This window comes from Tenebrio molitor, chromosome X, assembly GCF_963966145.1.
Source record: "Tenebrio molitor chromosome X, icTenMoli1.1, whole genome shotgun sequence".
Taxonomy (NCBI): Eukaryota; Metazoa; Arthropoda; class Insecta; order Coleoptera; family Tenebrionidae; genus Tenebrio; species Tenebrio molitor.
This window is the reverse complement of record NC_091055.1, coordinates 8956622-8983987: the sequence shown is the minus strand read 5'-3', so window position 1 is coordinate 8983987 and position 27366 is coordinate 8956622. Positions and strand designations below refer to the sequence as shown.

General features: G+C 35.5%; 4 protein-coding genes across 6 annotated transcripts; 3 read left to right on the top strand and 1 right to left on the bottom strand.

The window, feature by feature from the left end:
- Positions 1-876: 876 nt before the first annotated feature.
- On the top strand, positions 877-3330 carry Shal (Potassium voltage-gated channel protein Shal). The gene is made up of 3 exons (XM_069060463.1): positions 877-2424; positions 2483-2645; positions 2704-3330. The coding sequence occupies exons 1-3, from the start codon at positions 1310-1312 to the stop codon at positions 3139-3141; spliced, it is 1716 nt and encodes a 571-aa protein (XP_068916564.1). The 5' UTR covers positions 877-1309; the 3' UTR covers positions 3142-3330.
- A 3175-nt stretch (positions 3331-6505) lies between these two features.
- On the top strand, positions 6506-11112 carry SWIP (strumpellin and WASH-interacting protein). 3 transcript variants are annotated; one of them, XM_069060417.1, is made up of 16 exons: positions 6506-6621; positions 6676-6782; positions 6833-6960; positions 7013-7172; positions 7224-7396; positions 7445-7669; positions 7722-7958; positions 8008-8184; positions 8234-8566; positions 8620-8704; positions 8757-8995; positions 9044-9375; positions 9550-9779; positions 9834-10094; positions 10196-10788; positions 10840-11112. In XM_069060417.1, the coding sequence occupies exons 2-16, from the start codon at positions 6731-6733 to the stop codon at positions 10894-10896; spliced, it is 3282 nt and encodes a 1093-aa protein (XP_068916518.1). In that variant the 5' UTR covers positions 6506-6621; positions 6676-6730; the 3' UTR covers positions 10897-11112. The 3 variants fall into 3 exon arrangements, with proteins under 3 accessions (XP_068916518.1, XP_068916519.1, XP_068916517.1); XM_069060416.1 differs by having other exon boundaries at positions 6581-6782; XM_069060418.1 differs by lacking the exons at positions 9044-9375; positions 9834-10094; positions 10196-10788; positions 10840-11112 and having other exon boundaries at positions 6576-6782; positions 9550-9755.
- An 807-nt stretch (positions 11113-11919) lies between these two features.
- LOC138139780 (kinesin-like protein KIF11) lies at positions 11920-16425 on the top strand. The gene is made up of 9 exons (XM_069060261.1): positions 11920-12105; positions 12156-12447; positions 13249-13403; positions 13459-13845; positions 13897-14932; positions 15006-15308; positions 15360-15530; positions 15870-16205; positions 16258-16425. Exons 1-9 carry the CDS (start codon positions 12053-12055, stop codon positions 16276-16278), a joined length of 2754 nt encoding a protein of 917 aa, XP_068916362.1. The 5' UTR covers positions 11920-12052; the 3' UTR covers positions 16279-16425.
- Positions 16426-16498: 73 nt separating this feature from the next.
- Positions 16499-18067, bottom strand: LOC138139781 (dolichyl-diphosphooligosaccharide--protein glycosyltransferase subunit 1). Its single transcript, XM_069060262.1, has one exon. It carries the CDS (start codon positions 18040-18042, stop codon positions 16600-16602), a length of 1443 nt encoding a protein of 480 aa, XP_068916363.1. The 5' UTR covers positions 18043-18067; the 3' UTR covers positions 16499-16599.
- Positions 18068-27366: the final 9299 nt, after the last annotated feature.

The window sequence follows — 27366 nt, the reverse complement described above, 5'->3', positions numbered from 1 at the left end:
CACGGAGCGTTGGCTTTGTTTCTTTTTATATTTGCATGCAAGATGTAAGGGTGGTGTACACGGGCGATGTTCACTTTGTTCCCTGTATGCCGCTTGTGACATCGTTATAGGTTCGGTACCATGTACGTATTATCAGTTCTAGAGCGTCGAACGCCTCATCCTGGCGACGAGTTGGGGTCACGAAATGCCTTACTACAACATGTACCGTGTTTAAGTCTAGTCAGCACTTATAACAGACGTGTTTTTTTCTGTAACCGTTTTGTTTTCTAGTCCTTTACGTCGTCTTTAGTTAGAGCTTCACCGAAAGCATAATACTCCGCGGAGCGGCGAGTCCTTCGACCGATACTTCCACCACCGCAGGCAGGTACCGGAGTTAGAACTCGCCTCGCCGTTTCGAGCGGGTTGTCGGCCGTTCATTTCTCATAAAAATTGTGCAATTTCGATAAAATTAGATTGTCGCCGCACCCGCTACTGTGTGTACTACATACAATGTTTTGCACGATGTTGCACTTTACTCTGATTTGTCAGGTTCCGGGGGTTGTCAGAATCCAGATTTCCAGAATCGAACGCTACTACGACATACGAATCCCATCTGCTGTGTATTGTATAAATAAGTTTCTTCACAACCCATCGATCGGTCACCACCACCCAGAATAATTTAGTGCAATAGTAAAACGTGTAAAAATGGCAATATCATATCCCATCAGAGTGTAAATCGTGAGCGATCGCGAGTCTACACACGATTCTGTAGAGAAATAGCGTTGATTAAAGAAATATTTAAAATATAGTGTGTTGTTTTATTTTTTTGGTTTTGTTTTTTTTTTTTTGTTTGTTTTTGTTTTGTTCGGCGCGTGGGTGTGAACGCGCGTGCGAGGGGTAGAACGTCGTCGTATCGGAGGTCGGATCGATCGCGACGACAGCGACGGCGGCGGCGCCTGTCATGCGTCATGGGCCTCGGCGGACGTCGGCGTCGGTCGTTCGAACCCAGTCGTCTGGACCGCAATAACGACGGCGACGACTGCAGCGAGCAGTGTTGGAACCGCGAGCGTAACCATGGAGGTGTTCGCGCCCGAAATAGTCCCGCGACCGACCCAGCAGCTATGAACTGTTGCGAACCCGACCAGCAGAAAGAGTGCGGCAGATCGGAGTGCACAACGCGTCCGTTCGACGATCTTGACGTTTCTCGACATCTTGACCGATTACGAAGCGAGAAATGGAGAGCACGGTGAAGTGCGACGAGCGCGAGTGAGCGATCGGCCCAGACCCGGTGGCATAACAGTCCAGCAGGGCGAACATTCCGCCGCACAGTATGGCCTCGGTCGCCGCTTGGCTGCCATTTGCCCGGGCGGCGGCCATCGGCTGGGTGCCCATCGCCACGCACCCGCTCCCGCCGCCGCCGATCCCCAAAGATCGACGCAAGGCCGACGACGAGAAGCTGCTGATCAACGTGTCGGGACGGCGGTTCGAGACATGGCGAAACACCCTAGAGAAGTACCCTGACACCCTCCTCGGCTCCAACGAGCGCGAATTCTTTTACGACGAAGAATGCAAAGAGTACTTCTTCGATCGCGATCCGGACATTTTCAGACACATACTCAACTACTACCGGACCGGTAAATTGCACTATCCGAAGCACGAGTGCCTCACCAGCTACGACGAAGAGCTGGCGTTCTTCGGGATCTTGCCGGACGTCATCGGCGACTGCTGTTACGAGGATTACAGGGATCGCAAACGCGAAAATGCCGAGAGACTCATGGATGACAAGCTCTCCGAGAACGGCGACCAAAATTTACAACAACTGACCAACATCAGGCAGAAGATGTGGAGGGCTTTCGAGAACCCTCACACTTCGACTGCCGCTCTAGTATTCTACTACGTAACTGGTTTCTTCATTGCTGTTTCTGTGATGGCCAACGTCGTCGAGACGGTACCCTGCGGGAGTCGGCCTGGTGGAGCTGGCTCTCTGCCTTGCGGCGAAAGATACAAAATCGTATTCTTCTGCTTAGATACCGCTTGTGTCATGATTTTCACAGCTGAATATTTATTACGAATGTTTGCCGCCCCAAATCGGTACAAATTTGTTCGCTCCGTGATGAGCATAATCGATGTTGTGGCCATTCTACCTTATTATATCGGCCTGGGCATCACCGACAACGATGATGTCTCTGGTGCTTTCGTTACGCTGAGAGTCTTCCGGGTTTTCAGAATTTTCAAATTCTCGCGTCACTCCCAAGGTCTACGCATCTTGGGCTACACTCTCAAATCGTGCGCTTCCGAACTTGGTTTTCTTGTATTTTCTCTAGCCATGGCCATCATCATTTTCGCAACGGTTATGTTTTACGCCGAAAAGAACGTCGGCAAAACCAACTTTACTTCCATCCCTGCTGCCTTTTGGTACACGATCGTGACGATGACGACATTAGGGTAAACTTTCCACCATTCGAAAGACGACTCATCGATCATCCTTTCTGTCTTTTTACAGATACGGAGATATGGTGCCGGCCACCATAGCCGGAAAAATTGTCGGAGGAGTGTGTTCCCTCAGTGGTGTACTCGTAATCGCCTTACCGGTACCCGTTATCGTTTCCAATTTCAGCAGGATTTATCACCAGAATCAAAGAGCAGACAAACGCAAAGCTCAAAGGGTGAGTCGGAAAAGTTCTCTTTCATTTCGATTTCTAATCGGCTTATTTCGTTTTCCAGAAAGCTCGTCTGGCCCGCATTCGCATCGCTAAAGCGTCATCCGGCGCGGCCTTCGTCAGCAAAAAGAAAGCGGCTGAAGCACGTTTGGCCGCCCAAGAATCTGGAATCGAACTCGACGACAACTACAGAGAAGAGGACATATTCGAATTGCAGCACCACCATCTGCTGCGCTGCTTGGAGAAGACGACCGACCGCGAGTTCGTGGAGTTGGAAGTCCCCTACAACGGCCATCCCAAGAGACCCGGTTCGCCCTCTCCGATGGCGAGCCCCGCGCACTCGGCGGTCTCCATAGGATTGATACAGTCCTGTTGTGGCCGTTGCTGCCCCCGCAGGTACCAGCAGGCCTGCGGGAAGTACATGCCGGCAGCTTCGGCGGCGCAATCGAATCAAACAGGCGGCGGTATGGACGGCACTTATCTAGTGGAGGCGTCCTTTTAGACACGGCGACCGGAACATATCAATCTACCGCCTTGTGGTTGCGTCTCGGTCGCGATTCCGTTTTCTTCGTTTTCCAAACATCGATTCTATTGTGTTGACGTGTGTAGTGTAAATTGTGATATAGCTGATAAATGAACTGACAATTGATCTATGTACGTACTTACACAATAAACCAACTATTCTACACTCGTTTCATAGACTATATGGTGTACTGTAAGTTATAGGAAGGTTGTACTTCAGTTTTTTGATTGACGCGACCCGCGCCACTTCTCTCAAATCAGCATCTTTTCTCTCTTTGATACATTCCTTTGTCGATCCTCGGTCGAAGCCGGTAGGGCCGATCTGAGCCCTCCGAAACCGTCAGCTCCTCGCGCGAGTCTCAGACAACATCTTAAAACTGGAGCTCACGCCCTAACTGCATAAATAGTAATTACATAAATCGTTTTACAGTCTTACTAATTAGAGACAGACACGTTACGTGTTGCAGTAAATAATTAGTTAACTATATAAGAAAAACATTAGTGGCCATTGTAAAATTTCAAGATACCTATATAATATCTAGAACTTTACGAATTTGTCTTTCACATTGTTTTGTCTCCACCATTCTTCTAAAATTATGATTTTGTTTCAATTATATAGTTTAACAAATAAATTTTCCACAATCTAAAAGGTGTTTTATTTCGCCGGAGCCGATTGATAAGTTGTTTGTGACGGGTTTAGTTTATCACGTCATCCGGAGTGCAGAATCCCGACTCCGGAGGCGATTAGATGCGACAGTTTCGCGTGACGTAACAAAAGTAGGTCTCGCTGAAAATCAATAGCGCCATTTGTTGTGCCAAATTGGACGAAAACATCCCGAAATTGGGCTAAACGTATGCGGACTCGACACTTGTTTTTATTAATGTTGCCCAAAGGTTGTTTTCCCCGATGCGCATTTTCACAATTCCAAAATGTTGCCAATTCCTGTTTTCATCGATGAATTCTTGACTAAATCATCCACCCGTGATGTATCGAAACAGCTGCGATTAATTAAATGGCATCCATCTCGACGTGCCCTTGTTTTGTGACCAGATATGAGTTTAAATTTAACGCTCCTATCTACGGTCGCCTGCCGAACCACAAAGTGCCCCGACACTAAATATTTTCATTATATATTCTCAATAGATCCCGTTTAATTATTACCATAAATATTTATTTTAACATAACTCGTAAATTTTTCGAAAAAAATATTTGTGCGTTTTACAAAATTCTGAATTGGGAGTTCGCGCACTGCCATGATGTATATTTTCACAGGTCTAATTTTGTTTTTATTGTGCGAGTTTTTGGTTTATGTTTCAGGTCTCTCCATATTAAAGTCAGTTTTCCTCTTCGACATTCCTAAAATAGCCGCACGTAAACAATAAAACTCAAAACAAATGACTAATTGTTTTCGATCCCTTCAAATATTTTTACAGCTTCATCGAAAGTGTGTAAATCAAAAACGCATTTATACATTGTTTGTGTTGAATTGATGTATCTTTTCTTAATCGGAACGTGCGTGGGTGCCGCACCATCGTAATTAACGGCACTTAATTGCCAAATAAACTGTGACGCTTCCAGAGAAAGAAGGAAGTTGTGGGGTGATTTTTAAAACTGGGCCGGAAATCGAATTTTCAATAATCGCTTCGTAAAAAGGGATTCTGTCATCGACAATCCGTCAGCGATGAGTCGATTTTTTTACAATTGCACGATGAACGCGGGACAAACGCATCAGACCTGTAAACTTTCCTGGATTATTTTTGGATCGTTTAGTTTAATCCGGTCTGGTAGGAGTAATATTTATATATTCGCAACATTGGCGTAGATCATAACATTTTATAAAATGTTTGTTATGCCAGCAGCATCTTAAAAAACAAAAATGTTTAAGGTTACTTGATGCTAAACCTTGGTAGTTCATCTTTCTCGATTCAACGTCGTTCGATAAAATCTCAACCAATTTCGCAAGACTCTAGTCTTAGCAACATTTTTTCTCCAAACTGTTTACCGGATAACTAAATGATGTTTTTCGTTTAGAACTTTTTTAAAAACTGAAGACATCATCAAGATAACTTTGAAACAGAAATCGATCGTTCATTTCTCTGATCAACAGAAATAATTTTGTATATTCAACAATCAACATTTTTTTATTAAAAATGTGCACTAGTTTCGCAACTTCTTGGATATGTAATACCTAGCTATCTTTGATTACTAATTCTCAGAGCATGCACGATAGCGAAAACATAAGCTTTGTTCTATGAAGAAGGCAAAATTGTTTTGACGATTAATTATCATGCCAGTACATTCCGATTACCATTCAAAGTCTGGTCTTCCTTTGAACTGAAGGTAAGTTTTTGCTCAAACATTTAATTTTCTTCTTCTACCGTAGTAACAAATTTTTTTAAAAATTGCTCCTTATAAATGATACATCAACACGTGTTTTATAACAGTATGTGAATGTTGTTACACAGTTTGTAAAACCAGTCCTAGACTGTGTAACAACATTCACATACTGTTTTTGTTGTAACAACATAAAAAAGAATTATTTCCTGCAACTGCAAATTTGTTCAACAAAATAACATGAAATTCGTATAATTTCGTACCTATTATCAAATTTTAGAAATAAAATATTCTCAAAATTAATGAATTGTATAATATGAATCTCATATTTAGCACCTAATCACATTTTCCTGTCAATTATTTATACTGCCTAATTGATTTGCAATTATAATACATTATTAGTGATTGCAAAATGTCTGAATTTTTGTAATAGACTGATTTAAAATGTAAATATGTATTTGATAAATTTCAATGATGGTGTTTGTCGGTTAAAGAAATTGAATATTACGTTCGCAAGTCATGAGAGACGAATATGAGCTTGAAAATGCAAGAAGAGAGGCTCGTCGCGAAAAACGAAGAAGAAGAAGACAAAGAAGGAAGAGAAGGCAACGAAAAGAGAAACTGGCTTTGCTGAAACGTCTTTACAAGCAGAAACAGAAAGGCGAAGGACAACACTCTAAGCAGGACAATGACAAGAAGAACGAAAACGGACATGGGACCAATTAAAATCAAGCCTATTTACGATATATTACGTTTTATTTAGAACCAAAGTAGTGTTTTAGTCTATTGATAAAATTAACTAATTTGTATATTACCTATACTATTTTATATTATGCAAATATTACTCGAGGTATCAATTAGGTTACGTAGCAGTAGTACCAATAAATAGTGTGTAATATCTAGATACATTAGAGATTATTAAATTTGTTTCTCAATTATCTTTATTTGCTTTTTTTTATTTCGCGAGCAACTCTAAATTTATTCATCGTAGTATTGGTAGTTATTACTACGATTAAAACATTTCAATTTCACCGAAATTGTGCGCAACATTAATTTGAGCACGCCACTGGCTTTGTTGTGTTGTTTCTTCATCAACAGCAACGTTGCTAAGTTGGCAATTGCATGGTATTAAAGTTATTATTTTTCATTTAAAAATTAAACGTCTGTAAAATATTTCAGTTGACAGAATGTGTATTCATTAAAATAAATCGTGCTTGCAGCATAAATTAATAAAATGCTTGAACCAAAAAATGTAGCGGAAAAAAAATTAAATGCGGAAACTCATAGTAAGCGACATAACCTAAGTTTCACACAATTTGATAAATATCATTTGTAGGAATAATTGGAGAGGTGCAATTACTCCAGTATGGTAATTTTTTGGATAAGTACACTGTAGATTTATGTAATTTTAAAGAAAAATTACCAAATAACCTAAACGTACGACTAGAGCCCATCTTGCTACAGGTTAGTAAAATTACGAACAGTGTCAGTGTTGTTGAAATGAAAATTATCCTAGAGTTCCAGGAGTGAAAATATTTCTTTGCTGCATTTAGTGCACTCTGATCATAAATTGCTAAGCAGAATATTAGCAAGTTTATCTTCAATATGTGAAGAAATAAATTTGTTGGTTGAGGAGGCTCGAGGTTATTATGCAATATTTGTTTTCTATGGAGAAGGTAGGAAATTGACTTTGGTTCTTCTATTCCAAATTAGAAAATATGTTATAGGAAAAAATACAACTTGGGAGAATTTAGAGTCAGTTTCGTCCATTGTTGAAGTATTACAAAAAGTCAATTGTTTTATTGAACGCTGCCATCAAGTTATCACTTTATTATTCCAACAATTGTGCGCTATCTTAGGCAAAGACCACAATGCAATACGCTCTAATGCTTGTTTTCCAGTAATTAAAAAATATCTGTAGTGCCAAAAATTAAAATTTGCATTTTAGGAATTACTGGATTGCTTAGCAGAATTGTTAGTTTGTTTGTTGACTTTTGATAGTCTATTCTCTTCACATGCTGTATTAAAAGAACATTGGTCATTGTATTGGAGGTCTGTTAAAAGTATTTTACATAATCCTTCCAAATATCGCATGACGCGGGAACAAATCAGATCTCTCGATAAACATTTAGCAAGTATTGAAAATGCATTATTAACTGGAAATATTTTTAAGGTTACTCTCCAAGAAAAAAAGTTAATGACTGTATTTAAATTTATTTTTTCAGACCGCCTTAGAAAAATGTCTTGACGAAAAATTAATCTTCGTCATTAAAAACAGTAGTCTTTCAAATGAAATTGCTGCCTATATTAATCAATTGTTAAACGAGTTGGAGAGAGATGAAGAAAACATATTTTTTACGCAAGTTTGGCTACAAGTAAATTCACTGGTTGTTTTAGAGCATTATTTGTTTGGTAGTACAGATAAAAAATTAGTTAAGCGTCTTCTGGAAGTCAACAAAAAGGTTTCTTATTTTGACTTATTAAAATGTGCGTATAATTTCTTCTCGACAGGCTTCCGCGTGTACATTGTGTGGAAATGTGCTATGGTACCCCGAACAATTTTTATTAAAACATGTTCCCTCCTTGACCAAATTCATTGATGAGAAAACTGTTGATAATGTTAGACTTACAAAAATCGCCTTAAGAAGCCAAAGTTTGCCCAAAGAATCACACGCGTTGTCATTACAGGTGAAAGAAACACCGACTCTGCGTATTAAATCTATTGTAAAAATTACAGGCGTGTCACTGGATGATCGAAATTGACAGAATAACGCGAAGGAATTTAACGAGTTTTGATGTGAGACATTTACAAAAAACTTCTGACTTGTTGATAGAGGGAATCAAATTGGTGAAAAAAATCAGTGAAGTTGTCAAGTGGATAACTAATTTGCACGCTGACAAAGGGCGACCTATGGCCAAGTCCGTTCTTCTAGCGTTATGTCGACTTGTCGAAATCCTGAAGTGTTTTCAATTTATATTTCATAAAAAATTGTTGCCCCTAGTATATATTATTTCGTTAATTTCTCAACATTTGTCTCACAAAGCTTTAACGTTATTGCGCCACGTCCGCGTAAGTAAAATTTTAACAAGCCTAGTAACCGACACTATCGAATCATATTTCAGAAAAGCTTAACGCAAGAGAAATCTTACAAAGAACAACAGTTGGACGTTTTGTCTGCTTTGAACATTTGCGAACAAAATTTAAAGGGTATTTGTTTTTGTCCGTGTTATGTACTTTTATTGTTTTATTATTCTTTTAGGGCCTAACACGAGCCAACGAATTTTAATAGCAAAGTTGTCTCTTTCCGCAAGTGGGTTATCCTATGATCATTTAACTGAGATAAGATCTGTGATAAACCGTTTAGAATTAATTTGTTGTGTACATTCTATATTAAATCGGCTATGTGATTGCTCTTTTTTATATTGGCACCAGATTTATATGTTGCCTGTATATTTTTCAAAGTTGATTGAAACCAAAGCTGACCTATCTAGATATTATGTGAGTATAAAATCTATCTCGTCTTGTGTCACAGTAAATCGTTTTTAGTTGATACTCAGTGCTTTAAGTGATTGTGCTCTTATTGCCGGAGATAAAATCTCTGGATCGACTGACAATTGTCTTAAAAAAGACTTATTTGGACCGTTAAATCAAATTGTTGAAACTAATTTGCGCCTTCAAACACACTTGCATTTACAATTGCCTCCATCAGATCCATTCAAAAACACTCTACCTTTGAATTTCTCCAAATTTTGTCCAACTAGAATGGATAAGTACTACATCAGCATAAAAAAAGAAACTGAACATTATCTGAGCACCATGTTTTATAATTTAACGACGGTAGTTTTGCATGACTGGAGAACTTACGGTGAAATGAGAAGGTGAATAATTTGTACGGTACCTCTTCACCAAATAACTTTTATATAACTGAAAAAAATTACAAAAAAAAAAAATGAATTCGATGTTTTTGTGGTATAAGAGTTGTTCAAGGTGGACAAATAAGATTGATGATATACTTAATGACGTGATTCGTAAATACTAAACAAAATTTGTAGGCTAGCGCGTCTTCAGTATGGTTTGGAAACAGTCGAGGACAATCTTCCAATGCAAACGCTTGAACAAGGGCTAGATGTGTTAGAAATAATGAGAAATATCAACGTGTTTGTGGGGAAATACTTGTACAATTTGAACAATCAAGTGTTTGTTGAAGAATCAAGCAATAATAAGCATCTAAATACTATCAACATTTCACACGTAGCTAACTCCATTCGAACACATGGAATAGGTGGTGACACCGACTAGGATGTGTGTAAAACATTTTTAAAAATTCGTGTTTTAGGAATCATGAACACTACAGTGAATTTTACTTATCAATTTTTACAAAAGAAATTCTACATATTTTCGCAATTTATGTTTGATGAACACATCAAGTCGCGCTTGTTGAAAGACATGCGTTATTTTTCCGAACGCAAATTGGAATTAGGACAAATGTACCCTTACGAACGGGCCGACAAATTTAACATTGGAATTAGAAATCTGGGGTTAAACCAGAATGGTTTGAGTTACCTAGATTTATTCAGAAAATTGATCACCCAAATAGGTATTTTACGTTATCGAATATGTGATTTTAACTTGTCGGTTGTCTGAAATACACCCGAGTCTCATATTTCGTATGAAGTAAATAATTTGTTGGGATTTTAGGTAATGCGATGGGTTACATCCGACTGATCCGTTCCGGTGGCCGTCGATTTTTATCTGACAGCACTTGTTTCATCCCTAATCTTAAAGAAATCGACCAACTAAACGAGCTTATGACACAAGAAGAACCCTCAGATTTAACTAAAAAAGCAGCAAATTGTTTGATGAGTGATATAAAGAATTTAGTTGAAAATTTCGAGGAGGCCACAGAGTATTTTAAACTACTTGTTAAGGTTTTTATACCAGTTTTCAGGAATCCAAGTAATATACACTTGAAGAATTTTTATATAATTGTTCCACCGTTGACAATAAATTTTGTTGAACATTCTTTAACGTGTAAGGAACGATTGAATAAGAAAAATAAAAACGACGCTGCGTTCACCGACGACGGATTCGTTATTGGACTCGCGTATATTATCGAACTTTTGGGACAAGAGAGTCAATTAAATTCGTTACATTGGTTTCATTCAGTTCAAGCGAAATTCGCGCAGGATAAGAAGAAAATTGAAAAGCAAAGAGCTGTTGCTAGTAAACAAGACGATAAATTGCAACAAACTTTGCAATTGTCGGACAAGAGAATCAATTCTTTCGAACGTGTAAGTTTCTTTTTATGTGTGGTAACCGCCGTTCACGTACATTTTTTTTAGGAATTTCAATTACTTTATTACAGCTTCAGCAGTGCCAGAATTTTTTTCCAAACATGATTGTTTTGTGCTTGAATTTTATGTGCAATATATACAAACAATAAATCAATTATAAGCCATCGTTACGACTTATTAGTACAGTTAAATGACTAAACTTATTTAAACTCATACGAACTTATATGCATTCCATATATTATACATATTTTATTAAACATTATGATATTTATGTAGCTTTTTTAATATTAAAAGTTAAAAAATAAATTGTTTTAAGCAAGACATTTTTTATCGGTGGCTCCATTTTCTGCTAGGTATTTCTTCTGGGACCGGGAAAATAGGGTTGAGGTGCGTTAACTAGAAACAAGAGGAAGGACTACAAAATTAATTAGTCAAGTGGGGCTCGACAGTCTTTACTTTTTGGATAACGTCAGAGATGTACATGTGCAACATCATCATCCGTAGCACCACCTAGTGAAATGTTGTGCGTGATACGGATGGATGAAATAGCCGGTACTTCACAGAGCTTCTTGATCGCTTTTATTAATCAGCAGAGCCATATGCACAGTTTGTGTTAATACATTTTTTTCCAGTTTTGGTTATTTTTCTCAACAACAATATAAGCCTGTTTTATTTATTAATTACCAAAAAGCCTCGGCAATTATAATTTTTAATAACTAAAAATATATAACGTCAAGAAAAAAGCAGAGAAAACTAGGACTAAACTGTTAAATGATCAAGCTGACGCTCGAATTTTTAAATTTAAAGAAGCACAAGGACGAAATTTCCGCGAAGTATTTGAAATGCTGGAATGCTGCAGTGTTACCAACTAAAAAATAATTTGTAGTAGAATTTTTGAATAAATAAAGTATTTAAATGGCAGTTAAAGTTTTTTCGCGTACATAAAGAATATTTATTTGCATTTTTTATGAAAAGGTGAGTTTGTTAAGATGATCTTTCTGATCATATTTTTTATAAATTAATTTATAAACAAATGTGTAAAAAATCAACATAACCTTATTAAAATTTCATGTTTTGAGTTAGAGATCGAAAGATTGGCAACACTGGAAGTTGGTTCCAGTTATTTTTGTTCCATTTTGTTGGTGCAGCAGTTTTCGTTACAATTTCTAATTTCAAAAGGTAACGAAGTTTTGTCGCAAAAAAGTGTTTGTGATTTGCGCTTGTGTTTATATTTATAAAAGTGTTGTGATAAATAACAAAGATGAGTACCGCCGACAGAAAAGGTTCTCCGATGAAAGTATACGCAAGACAACGGTAAGTATGAGTTAAAAATTTGGCATCATAGATTGATTGAAAAATTATAGACCGCTACTCAGACACGAAATAGATTTGAAGTGTTGGAGTGTTGTGCACAGCACTACTCCCAGAGAAATCACCATAAGGGGGGGAACCGTCGACAAGAAATACAACTTTGATCAAGTTTTTGGAGAGGCCGTAACACAGTTTGAGATTTATAATCGCGTCGTCGCTCCGATGATCTCGAACATAATTTCTGGATATAATTGTACCGTTTTTCTTTATGGACAGTCAGGAACTGGGAAAACCTACACAATGTTGGGTCCAAATCCTATCAATCCAGAAGCTGATTTGCAACAAGTAAATGAAATATACACTAATCAAGATGATTTAAATTTTAGTAATACCTCGATGCATGGTATCCCTTACCTTTACTTTTCCTGCAAGCATCGTCTGTCATGTGTAACTCAAAAGTAGCCCTCCATATGTATTTTTTTATCCATCCATTAGTTTCATTTATTTCACATTTTCATACATTTTTTAGTTTTCATTTCATTAAATTTCTCAAATTATGTTTTACCAATTAGAATGATAAGAAATTTCAAAATTCAAATATCTCTGGAGTTTACATTTACATTATAAAAAAGTATTTTAATATGTAGAATATGAGAGCAATCACAAATATTTGCTGTTTTGATACATAACAATATCAAAATTTTAAGCGATTGTTATATAGAACTGCCTTAAAGCTTTCAAGACTTGTGTCAAGTCAAGTCAGATCACCAATATATTTCTCCCTTGGCACAATGAATTATGTAATTATCTTTAATGTATTATAAATACTTCTTTATGAAATTGGATTCATACTTAGCAGGAAACTAATATTTAGGTAATGGACGTAGAACTTGAAAAATCACTATTTTTATATTTGGGCCATTCTCCAGATTTGGAGTATTTATTTGATTGTTAAACATCCATTGAAGCATACAATATTTATTTTATGTATTGTTGTGACTCATCCTTTTTCCGAGTTACGATAAACTCATTTTGATCAAAAGATCCCAGAGATTTTTTTTTCTAAAACCTTAATATAAATAACCAGTGAATACAGTTCTGGATGGCGGATGGAAATAAACTTTAAAATTTGCTACCACCTTGTAGGATCCTTTCGTCGGTTTAGTACCCAGAGCTTCAGAACATTTGTTCTTGCTGCTAAGTAAATTAAATCCACAAACTGATTACACAGCAAGAATGTCATTAATAGAGATTTATAATGAGGAAGTCCGGGATTTATTAAACGGAAGTTTGCCGTTAAGGTTTGTCTATCCCACAAATGAAACATGTAAATAAATAAATTCATTATCTTCGTAGGATATATGATGACCCCTTAACTAAAGGCTCAATTTGCTTGAAAGATCTGTCAAAGGTCACAGTTTTTAATACTAGAGACGTCTTCGATTGGCTGTCCATTGGCATAACACAAAGACAGAATTCAGCCACAAACCTCAACTTGCAAAGTTCACGTTCTCATCTTCTATTCACGTTTTTAATTAACACGAGAGAACAAACCCCAAATGGCGAGGAAATAGTCAAAACTGGACGTCTCCATCTAGTCGATTTAGCAGGTAGCGAAAATGCCAGTCGGTCCGCAGCTCTAGACGTGAGGGCCAGGGAGACGGCCACCGTTAACAAGTCTCTTCTAACATTGGGTAAAGTGATTAAAGATTTGGGACAAAAAATGGTACACATTCCTTACAGGTGAGACCCTGGAACTACTCAATTCAGATTACTAATTTTTGTTTGACGTAGAGATTCGAAGCTCACAAGGATCTTACAGGATAGTTTGGGTGGCAATTCGAAGACTTCTATGATTGTTACGTTTTCCCCGAGCAGTAATGCTTGGGATGAAACGGTCAGTTCTTTCGACGTAGGTACCCTCGCAAGAAACGTGATAAACTTTCCGTTGGTTGACGTGAATAAAAAACAAGCGAACTTTTTGAAAGAGCTTGAAGATAAGATTTGCCATCTGAAGGGGGAACTATGGGCTGCCACGTTTAGGGAGGGATTGTACGTCAGTGCCCAAACGTACGAGAAAATGACACAAGATGTAAAAGTGAACAACGAGAAGATACTGGATTTGATAAGAGAGATCAGAGAGTTGGAAGAACATATGCTCTCTCGGGAGTCGCAGTATCGAAGTTTGAACGAATCGTTCGAAAAAACCAACAGATATTTGGAGAGTTCGAAGAAGGCTTTGAAAGAAAAGGAAGAGGTAGTTAAGAAAGACAAAGATCGAGTGGATCATTTAGTAGAAAGGCAGGAAGAACTGGTTAACTCTGCTAATATACTGATGGACGTGTGTAAAAATACCACAAAAGAGGTGGAGATATACCATAAGAAATATCAAGACAAGTGCAATACAAACATTAACAACGCTAAACTTTCTGAAGACATGTTGTCGCTTTGTGCAAGGTGCATGAAAGAGATTAAAAACACGGCTGAGCATTATACTCAGAGTCAGAGCACTCAAGTCAGTAAAGTTCAAGAGGCGAATCAGACTTTACAAAATGATCACGTTAACAATTTGGATCGAATGAAACAGTTCTCATTGGACATTCAAGATAAATTCAAAAGTTACAACTTGAATTCCGATGAGTTGTTCAAAAGCGACGTCAACAACTTTGACGGGAAAAATATCGAAAAATTCGTATCTGACACTTATGAAAATAGTATTTCGCATTTACAAAATCGGGGTGAAATCGCAGATTCACTCGATGAGTTAAGGAATTACTTTAAGAGAAAGAACACTGAGCTGGAAAATGGGTTAAAGCAGTGCCTTAACATTGTGAGTTTAGTGCACAACTTAAAGAGTCATATTATACTAATATATTTTTTAACTGATGATTAATGATTTTAAGGTAAATGCGAACATGACTCAAAAAGAACAAACTGGGGTTAAAATAACAAATCAATTGGAACAGATTAAAAAAGATATAAAGGAAAGGAAAGCGCGCGTCGAAGGACGGATTGAGAAAGAAGGAAAGTTCATATCGGTACTTAAAACTGAACTTCTGGATGCCAAAAAAGAAGAAGAAGAGTGCACGGCGGAGTCTCTGGTTGTGGAACAAAGAATGAAGGAGATGATGGAATTAATTAAACAAAATCAGCGCAACCAACAAGCTGCACGAGCCAGAGAAAGAGTAAACGATTACGTACAAAACGTAAGTTTAAAATATGTATAAATATTTTGACCAACATGTGACTCTTTTCAGTTGAGTACAACTGTGACATCCCATAAAGCTGCTGCCGAATCTGCGAGAAAGGTTGCTGAAGACAATGAAGCCAATTTGCGCAAGCAAGCTCTTGGGGACAAGAATAAAGTAAAACACTTCGTGACACAAATGACAGGAGCCGTTAATAAAAATTTGGGTCATCGCAGTCTTGTAGGTTTTTATTATTTATAAAAATTTGAAGGGACGGCTGTGGAAAATAAAATAATCGAGAACTGTCAATTGTCAGTTGCGACATTTGTAAAAAAAATTTAATGATGTTTCTTTCATTCCGGAACGTAAGGTATTCAGGACGGAATCGTATTTTCGAAATGGGAATGAAGAAAATGGTGACTGGGCTTAACACAGGCAATCTTATTTGTTAGAATTACGGCAAAACCGTCGTTAGTGTCGATTGTTTTGTAAAGTTTTCTTTTCCGTAGCCGCCCTTTATATCTTTCTGTTGATTGTATTTTATACGAATTTCTTTGTTGTTCATGCTTTCTATTTTAGGAACTTAAAAAAGATATGCTCGAATGGGAAAAAAGAATTGATTCTATAAAAGAAGATGTTGCACAAGCGGAATCGGGATGTACTCAGCTGATGGAGTACAACATGAGGCTGATCACACAATTTAAAGAAAACTGTAATGCTACCGTGCAGCAGTTTGTTCAACACTCGATTGATTATTTAAAAACATTACAAGATAATGTCGATTCCACAGGACATGCCGGTGATACACCCGTTAAAAAGACTTACATATATCCTAAAAATGTTCCCAAATCCACCGTGGATGCAACATTATTGTCTCAGGAGTTATCAGAAAAGTCAGAACCGGCATCAAAACCTGTAATAATATATTTCATCTCCGTAATCATTTTATTTATGTTGTTGTTTTCAGGACCCCGAGGAGACAAAATAAGTTTTTTAAATTTAAATAAGTTTCTTTAGTTCAATTTGATATTTTTTATGTTCTGATTTGAGGTTTTAATGTTTTGATGAGTGTTATTAATATTTTGTGATGAAGTTGTTTTTTTTTTTTAATAAAGTTTGAATATTTTATATTAAATGTTGGTTTATTTGCCGCCATCGATCATTGGTGTAACTTGACTTGCAAAATGAAACATTGAGGACTACACAAGTAGTATAAAACGTTATTTATTTTTATAATCAAATGCACACCGAAACTATTCATGAAAAAAACAGGTGAACAAAATGAAAAATGTGAACAATATTCAACAAATTATTCTTTTTTACTATGTTCTGGCTTGTGAATGGAAAAATCAAGTCGCACATATATAATAACAAAAATAAACAAAACGTATAGTGCGAGGGCCAACAAAATAGGCTCGTGCAGCAGCAGAAGTGATTTCCAGTGATACACAATCTCTAAATCTTGAATGTGCTGTTCCACCAAATTAGTTTTCTTTAATCTGATTACGCTTCTTCCCAAATGATCCAAATATTTATAAGTAACTCCATCAGCCAATCTTTCTACATCAAATGGAGTGGTAATTTGAACATTTGACACTCCAACAGGCAAAACTACTGATGTTTCCAATTCTTCTACATGCATATCATCGAAAACATGGTCAAGAAGTCGCATATTTAGAACATATTCGCTACTAGATTTTCTGAATAAATATTGGTAGCTTGGCACGCTGTACCCCAAAGTGTAGGAGCTGCGCCAGCCCCCAAAGAGCGGAAAACGCGGTCTGAGTTCTAGTTCAATCCAGTCTTTACGAGTTCTCACTTGTGAAGTGGAGATATTTCCATTGCTGTCACGATAATAGATGTTATATGCTGCAGCTGGGAGTATTGTCCGGTATGACTTGATACTGTGATGGCTGCTGCTGGTGTCCCTTTGATAGTCGTATCGAGAAAAGGAACCCTTTAACTTGGCACCGGTGTGTAAAATTTCGACATTTTCTTCAACAGCGATGTTGCCCCAGTGAGATATTTCGATCAAACGTTCCAAACGCGTCACAGTTAGGAATGGTGAATTATTTTCATAATGCAGGATCAATCTGTCTTGGGTCAATGGTGCAACATCATTGTAAGGTCCATAGGTAATGGTAGAATCAGACTGTGTTACCGGTTTAAGTTTAGTGTAACTTTCAACACTTCGAGAGCTGAGTGTGACAGTAGTAGTTTGTTTAGTCGTCAAGTATGGGGTGTAGAAATAATGGTTACCAAAATAACGCACCAGCTGTTTTTCTTTCTGCGTTATGCTATTAGGATATGGAACCAAACCTTTCGTGAAAATGGTTTCGAGGCTCAGAGTTGCTGTGCGGCCTGGCGCTAAAGCTTGTTTGAACTGTACAGTGTAGGCTTCAATCTGGTTTTCTATTTTTGTTGGAATGAATTTCAAGTCTTCTTTCAGTGAGTCTTTCACTGATATGTAGGATAAGTTGCCGACGGTCTCTGGTTCCAAAGCAACAAGAAAGGTACGTACAGTTTCTTTACCGGTATTTTCTAAGGTTATGGTCGACGTTATTTTGACTAATTGTGATGTTAAATCGATTGTTCTTTCGACATTTTTGTTTATTAATTGTTGACTCGCTTGCTCTGCATAAGTTCCGGATGTTATACAAATGAACAAAAACAGTAATCGGTGCATTTTTCGTCGATTTACACTTCCAACATCACCACTATCACGATAAATTGATACATGTACTTGACACATGTCCAAATTTCACGCCGACAACGCCACCTACTACTTACTAATATTTCCACCAATCATCGACGTCCAAGTATTGAGGCCAGGGGCGGCTTGAGATTATTTTAACAAGTTCCCGAAGTAAAAAAATACGAAACTTGTTTTTATTAATTTTATTGAAAAAATTCAAAACGAAAAATGCAAAACAAAAAACATGTAAGAACGAAAAATCAATTCGAACAATGAAAAACTAACAAAAGATATATATGTAGATATGTATGTGGAACATGGTATGTCCGTTTGAACGTAATTAATACCTTATAGGATTTACTTATTGGATATAGTCCATAACCGTGAAATCTAAAACAGATTAAAAAATTGTTAGTATCTCATATTTTATCTGCTATTGCAATTTGTGACGATTCTATAAAAAAAAAGTCATAAAAATAGTCGATATTTTGTCCAAGCCCTTGATATTAAATAATGTTGTTACCTGACAAGACAACTCACTTTTAATGAAACCTTCAGCCGTATAAGAACATAAGAATTCAATTAATTTGCCATTTATTGTATATTTTGTTTACCTTGCATTATTTCGTCTAAGTATATCTCAGCTGCCTCCCGCACCATTTTTACTGCCCTGTCCTCCATGGGCAAGTGAGAACTAGTACTTGGATCGTGGGTTGCAATCTCAGCAGTTAAACGACTTTTTGCTTTAACTTGCTCTTTCTTCAATAGAAACAACACCTGAGCTCTTGCGCTCTTATGCCATGTCCACAGGGTCTTTGAAGCGTTGTACTTTTTGGGAGAAACTTTATTAGGTGCCATTTTTCACTGCAACAAGGAAATAGACTACACGATAAATCAAGGTTAATGATTTATAAAAATAAAAATTCTTTCCAAGTGTTTGGTAAATTTTAACCCCTTTGACAAGAATTGAAAGGATGGTTATTAAATTATTAGTATTACCATATTTTATAAATATAATTTAGACAATTATCATAATTGGGTGGCATTGCTCAAACCCCTCTAGGCAGTATGTAGTAGAGGGGTTTGAGCAATGTGTATTTTAACGAGTGTTTTTTTAAAGGCGGCGAACTTGGCGTTGAAGAGTTGATTGTGAACGTACCACCGGATTACAATTTAGATCGGCTGTTTAAATGTAACCTCACTTTTTGCGTGTTTTCAATATGCAGTTTGAAAAATCATTGTTTTTAAAACGACTGGTTCATTCACAATCGACTCTTCAACGCCAAATAAAAAAAAAACTTTATAGTACAATGTGATCAAAAAGAAAACAAATCAGAGAAGAGGCGTTGCAAATTATTGGTCATGTCGTAGCGGAATTCTATAGAAATAAGTGTTCAATGCATGGGGGTAGTCAATTGATGGTTTCAAATGCTACTTTATAATAAATCATACCTCATGAATTTTAGACGTTGGAATTATAATTGTGCATTTTATTATTATTATCATCTGACAATAGGGAAAATGTATAAAATAAACAAGAGCAACATTTTACATTCGTAAGAATGGGTCATTTATAAGCTTTCGCTGAAATGTCCAACCATTGAACTACATACTGACATAAATATAGTTCTATGTGTCAAATAAACGTCAACGATATGCTGTTGGTAACCTAGAAAACAACTTTTCGATTTCGGCAAAGTTTACAGACCTTTACTGTAACTAAACAACAATTATCTCAGCATAAGTGGTAACCAATAAAACGACTGTGCATAACAAATATCGGGTGATTGAGACAAATTTAGTGGGTTGACACTCTCGAATAACTGATACGCCTATATAGTCATTTGGCAAATCGTGATGACAATTTTATTTATTTTTACTTTTAAACTGTCATATTTGAATTTGTCAGTCAATGTACAAACATAAAATCGTAAATGTGTTACCAACTCAACAAAAATAATTTCAATCATTAAATGTCACCCGGTATAATTTTGTGTACAATCAAAGTAAGAGAAATGTTTCGATAAAACAAAAGATGAGGTAACACTCTTGGTTTATTTTCTTTTTGGTCAGTCGTACAGGGTCATTATAAATGATTGTCCCATCGCAGTAGGCGTTGGTGGCGTAGTTGAATGTGCCGCAAGCCTCATAACATAAGTGAGACTAGTATCGCCGACAGGTGGCGGTAGTGGAAATCTGTCTAGTGTCTATTATATCGGGTGTTTTTTTAAATTTCACCTCATAGTAGGCGTTGAAGACTCGATTGTGAACGCATTATACAGGTTACGGATCACGGATCAGCTGTTTAAATCTTACGTTTTACACGAGTGGTGCGTTCATAATCGACTCTTCAACGTCTACTACGAGGTGAAATTTAAAAAAACACCCGATATACACAAGGTGTCACAGAAATAAGTACATTAATTTTAACCAGTAACAGACCTCGTCAAGATGAACAATTTTTCTATGTATGTACCACTTTTTCCAAATCGGCAATTTTTTTAGCATTTTCCCCTCCATAAATTAACGAGCCGTTCAGCCGTTTATGTAAATCTTCTAAGCACAGGCTCTAACAATGGCCAGTATAATATTGTTTTCGTAAAAATGCTTAGAAGCGGTCGTCACAGATATTTGACAAATACTCGTAAATGAATTTTTTCTACTTCGGTGTCACAATGAGCATTTTGTGACATCGAAAACAGTTTCACAAAGATCAATTTTATAGCATCGTTTCTAGTGGTAATTGAATTTGGGGTTTGTATTGAAACCATTTAAAATTTAATTTTCAATGAAATGACATTCCATTAAAATAAGTCACTAGATAATAATTTTATATTTAAAAAAAATAAATTAATGAAGTCGAAGTAGAAAAAATAGCATGTTACACTCGTTGCAAAAGACAGGTTGTCGAACTAGTTCCTTTAGAACACTCCTCACTGCGTTCGTCGTGTTCTAAACCCTCTCCTTCGACAATAGACTATCTTGTGCAACTCGTATAACAATATAATAAATGGTTGTTAATAAGCTACAAAATGGCCTAATAAATGCAAGTATAGCCCCATGGGCTTCAAGTCTAAACTGTCAAAAAAAATTTTTTCAAATAGAATTACATATTTTTTTTTAGTAATTCTGATAGAGATTTTTATTTTGAACTACCCGTTTAACATACCTACAAATTAACAAGTGTTGTATTAGTTTTTTCAATAAACTCCTTTAAATTGTTACACTTGTTACAATCTTAAGAATTTTTAAAAACTTTTTTCAAGAAGTTCTTGCTTGCTTCACGGCATATTCTCTGCAATGCTTTGGAGTCGGAATGCTTTAATTATGAGACACTCTGTATGAGAGGCTAATAAGAAGTCAAAATCTGGGTATCCATTTGAAATTGAATATTGTATAAAATATAGTAAACATTTAGTATTTTTGTGAGACAGAGTTTTTTTTTTACTGCATAAATATAAGACACTAACAAAAATTAAAATTATCTGGTTATCATTTCAGAATTAAATATGGAATACAATTTGGTGAACATATAGCATTTTTAGGCAACAAAAGTTATTTTTAGTAGCAAATAATATAAGAAACTAGCAGGATGTCAATATCTGGTTATCGCTCTAGGATTATGTATGGTATTAAGGTAATTGTTCACTTTAACTACTTCTGGAATTTTCGCGTTTTTTCTGGATAGACAGCCTCAGGGCGTCCTCCTAGATCGTGTCCCACCATTCAAACCTTGTGCAAATGCCTTTTTTTTCTCTCTTGTTGTGTTTCAAGGTCGCGTCAAGTCTTAGTTTAACTAAAGGGTAAGGAAAATTTTCATTTGCACAAGGTTTGACTGGTGGGAAACGATGTAGGAGGGCGTCCTGAGGCTGTCTAGCCAGAAAAAACGCGAAAATTCCGGAAGTAGTTAAAGTGAACAATTACCGGTATTAATTTTGGTGAGCATTTAGTATTTTTGGGAAACGAAAGTATTTTTTTGTATGAATAAATTTGGTAAACAGTTAAATACCACCCATATACTATTAACTATTTTTGTTTAGTCGGTTATCCCTGACGAGCAGGTAGTATGGTCTCCAGTGGCGGGTAGCGAAATTTGTGAAAAATTGTAAACAATTTTAACTCATTAACGAGGTTTAGAAATTATTTTTTTTTTTTAGAAGAGTTGTTGCTCTTGAGTTTTATTACCATTTAAAATTAATGTACTTATTTCTGTTACAGGCTGTATAGTTTGTCTAACGTTGCCAGGCTGGCGGCACATCCAAAATTTGTGTGGGTTTTCAACGCCAACAGCGATGGGACAATCATTTATAATGACCCTGTAGTACCTACACTGCCTAGAGGGGTTAGAGCAATGCGCCGGCGCCATATTGGAGTTGCGCACCTCGCATAATTATCACATTTGAAACTTTTAAATATCTACTAATCTACTTTACATCCGTCAAAATACCGGCATGATACATAGTTTATGCAAAGAATAAATACAGACAAAGATTTGGCACACAAGACCTGAGTACGATTACTTTCGATCATTTCTACCATTCTACCTCCATTTTGAAGAGCTAGGTAGAGCAGTGCAACCAGTCACTATTCTTTGCTTTAAGATTAAATATTGGTACTGGTAACAAATACAATAATTGTTTGCAATTTGTAGAATTTAAAATACTAACAACGCCAATTGTTGCAATTTCGTAAAGGCATAAAAACAGTATTTTGAACTCGACAAAATAGTTTATTCTATGAATATTATCACTACAAGTAATTATGTTCGTTTTTACTTACGTTTTATTGGTTGTTTAATTGCAAAAGAAACAATTTCAAGTAAGAAGCAACGGTATACTACTTCGGGGAATAAGACAAATCCTAAACTGAAATCAACACGTAACACCAATCAGGACCACGAATTAAACTTGAAAAAATGCACCAATAAAATACTTTTATTCTAGCGCGTTATTTCAAATTTACAGGAATACCAACGAAACACATAAATGTAACAAAATAAAATACGTTACAAATTAAAGGTAAGGTAATTTTTTTCAATGTACGATCAATTTGTTAGATTCAAAATTGTAGTTGCAGGATATTAATTAAAATGTCTGATAAAAAGTTTAAAGTTTCGATGAATAAATAAATCGAATTAACAAAGAGCAAATATTCGATAAGTATAATGCTGGACAAATATGGAATAATATGTACTTACTACGAACAAATTCCAAATTAAGATTGTGATTGGAAATATGTACTTTTTATATTTATAGGTAGGTACAGTGTGTCGCACTGAAGACAGCATCATATTTTCTTTATCTGTAGTAGAGATTTGAATTTTTGCAGTCTTAGAACTTCATGAGATGTATCTTTTTCTCGATATTTTGCTTCATGATGGAGATATCAAAAGAAATTTTGAAAAAAAGTTGTCAGAACTCTATTTTGACTTCATATATCGAATAAAATTCTCATTTTTATTACTGAAATAATGTTGTCCAAAGTCCAAGTTTTAATTTTCAGTAAATTTTAAGTAAAGTACCTTAGAAACGAACGAAGAACTTCAATAATTTGAGTTATTCATGACCGCCGACAGCAACGGGCTGTCTCAAGCGTTCCAAACCTCATAAAGTCATAAAAGTACCTATTAGTACGATTTATAAAACTATCTCGATCCCTATTACATTATCAGTTCTGACAGAAAAATACCTCTCTCAACAAAGTATGATTCAATAACAATAATACGCAATTAAAATCACAAAAATAATGGGTAAGTAGGGTCATGTCGGTTCTGTCATCGTTCGAAAACATTTTCAAATTCTAAATATGAATTATGAACAAAAAATGCAATGACAGATATAATTTTCAAACTAACAGAATACCTACCTTCTTGGGTTCTTGATTTAATTTTTAAATACTTACCAGTATATAATGTGTGCTTTGTAAAATGTAGTTTGGGTTGCATTTTTACATGGTCAGGCTCGTCATCTTAGTAGGGTCCTTGTTCGGTTAATTTATGGCTTAAGACAAAATTCCTTATTAAAATAAAGATATATTATACAGGATGGATGATTCAAGTTTTACCACCCGAGCGAAAACACCCGCTTCTAATCGATTTAAAATTCTCAAAAAAAAAAAAAATTCTCAAAAAATTCAGTAATGATTGTGTATCGCTGTAGAACATTTTGTAAAAATTTAAACTTTTTTAATGAAACAGGTAAATATTTCGTTTTAATTCAATAACCGCTAGATTGATTTAGATAATTTTTCGATGAGGAAAAATTTGGTGTCATTGAAATCATGAAAACATCACCGGTTTTTGAAATAAATGGAATTTGATATTAAAGCCTAAAATTTAGCTATGATTTATTATTAAATTGGGCGGTCACATCCACAAAAGAGGTTGACGTGGCTTGTTTATGGTACCCTTTAGAGACTTAAAAATTATAGTACCGGGTGAGATGAGTTTTATCGTCAGTGCGAAAACATCCTCTTCTAATCAATTTAAAATTCTCAAAAAATTCAGGAATGATTGTGTATCACTCTAGAACAGTCTGTAAAAATTTCAAAATTTTTAATAAAACAGGTAAAGATTTTGTTTTAATTCAATAACTGCTACATTAATTTACATAATTTTTCACTGAGAGTTAATTTATGGCTTAAGACAAAATTCCTTATTAAAATAAAAATATATTATACAGGATGGATGATTCAAGTTTTACCACCCGAACGAAAACACCCGCTTCTAATCGATTTAAAATTCTCAAAAAAATCAGGAATGATTGTGTATCGCTGTAGAACATTTTGTAAAAATTTAAACTTTTTTAATGAAACAGGTAAATATTTCGTTTTAATTCAATAACCGCTAGATTGATTTAGATAATTTTTCGATGAGGAAAAATTTGGTGTCATTGAATCATGAAAACATCACCGGTTTTTGAAATAAATGGAATTTGATATTAAAGCCTAAAATTTAGCTATGATTTATTATTAAATTGGGCGGTCAGTTCCACAAAAGAATTTGAAGTAGGTTATTTATGATACCCTTTAGGGACTTAAGAATTACTAGAAAAGTGGTCAACAGATGTTCCCAACAATGAGATATTTATTTATGACACTGCAGTTGTAAATCTTGGTCATTTTTCGCTCTTAATGTTAAAATTGGAATAATTCAAAAACGAATAATTTTCTTTTGATGCGAATTTCGTAAATGTGTTCTTTGAATTAATTGTGAATTATGAACGTGTACGAAAAAAAATTTTTTTTTCTCAAAATCGATTTTTTAAATTTTATGGCTCTGAATTTAGTGATAAGTGAAAATTGATTACACACATTTGAAGTCTTATATCAAGGGAATGTAACCCTAAAGTTTCTTAATTTTTACTAATTTTTTAATAGGGGTAATCGTGCTGACGATAAAACTCATCTCACCCGGTATTTTTACCCCCAATAAAAATATTGACTAAAATCATAAATCACCCCGACAAAGAAACAGTTTACAAATCACTTACAGGTACTTACACTTACAGGTAAGAAACCGGTCATTGTTGCCCGTTGGGTGCGACCAACTTTTGTCCGAGGTTATATAACACCCTACCATAAACTACCGGGTGCAGTGCCTTAAGATCTGTTTCTTTGTTAGTGTGATTTATGATTTTAGCCAAAATTTCTATTAGGAATAAAAATACAATTTTCTTTTGATGAAAATTTCGTAAATGTGTTTGAATTAATTGTGAATTATTAGCGTGTACAAAAAAAAATATATTTTTTTTTATCAAAATCGATTTTTTAAATTTTATGACTGACTGAAGTAATACGGGAAAATTGATGAAGCCTTATACAGGGTGGACCATCGTATAGCATATTCTCAATAAACCATATTTCAGAATTAGGAATTAGTGCGAGTCGGTATATCGGTATACAGGTGGTCCAACACTTAAATTTGCTCTTCCTTGAGTAGGCACTGCACAACAAAGGGGCAATAAAGTTAGAGGGTATTATGGTAGTTATAAGACGGTTTGCTGCCCTATTGTGAAATGATTTACAATTTAAGTCTAGACGAGGACTTTACCATTTTTACGATTACACATTTAATAATTGTCCAAAAATTCTGAAACTCGGTAGGCACAATCTACAATTAATATTCTATGATTGAGCGTGATCAATTTTTTTCAATTAAATTTTTGTGATGGAGCTAAGTTTATAGCGATTTAATATCAAATTGGTCCAAATATTGAAAGTTTTTTTTTTCTCTACTAGTTACAGAACTCCTCACCTTTTTGATTGATCCACTTCCGACTTTGAATTATAATTAAATAATAGTGAAAATTGCGATCAAATATCAAGTTAAAGAAAGATGGAATCCAAGAGCGTTTATGGTAGAGCTGAATAGGACAGCTCGTAATGTGATGGCCTCCCAATAAATCTTTTTGACGCAGGGCTGTCGGCTCCCCCGAAACCATTTTTCAGGTCAGTACTGGTGAAATTCCAGTTTATTATAGAAACGATTCGCAGCAAGTAAAGGATTTTTCTTTAAATGAAAAATAGATATTTTAGAAAACTGAATATTGAATAATTTCAACTTCATTACGTAGTTTATTTGACAATTTCTTCAGAATGTTTGCCGAAATTGCTAGGCGTAAAATAGTCGAGTTCGGCCCTGACAGGGTAAGTACATATAGTCTATTTTTTAATCAAAGAACCACGACCTGTTGATTTAAGTTTGTAAATATAAAATTTTACTAAATTTAGGGTATTTAATGATATCTATTGGTGATACCAGCCAACGTCTGTCATTTTTAATGTCCTTGAAACTACGCAAACTCGCAGCTAAAATTTGAACGTGTTATTAAAAATGCCTCGCAACGTAAGATATTTATTAAACTCTCAAATGAGTTGTTATTAGTTGTTATTAACTTTATTAATATGCTGCGATACTAATATCTCTAATAACCTCAATTTTTTATGATGAGATTTTTCACCCTATGTCAAAAGTGTACAATGTTGTCAGCTCTATTTTGGGTGTAAATTGCGGTGTTGTGGTTCTTTGATTAAAAAATAAACTATACCTGCAGTTTAGCGATGGGGTGTTGTAAATCTTATTTCTGGTTTGGTTTGTGATTAGGCAGTTAGTGTAACTATATACGTCATAAATTCCTGTCAGTTGTGCGGCACCTTCATTACAAATAATAAATAATAATCGGCAATGTGATGCGTTTTAATATTTTTTATTTTCAGATTTCTGTTTTCTGTATTAGTTTGAACATATTTAGATTTAAAAAAAATAATCGAATTTTGATTAATTTCACTTTATCGCCTCCTGACGCGAAACCCAATTGATAATAAATAAAATAATGAGACAGGCTTATAGCTCCAATGTGTGTCTCTTCCTAGCCAAGCGTA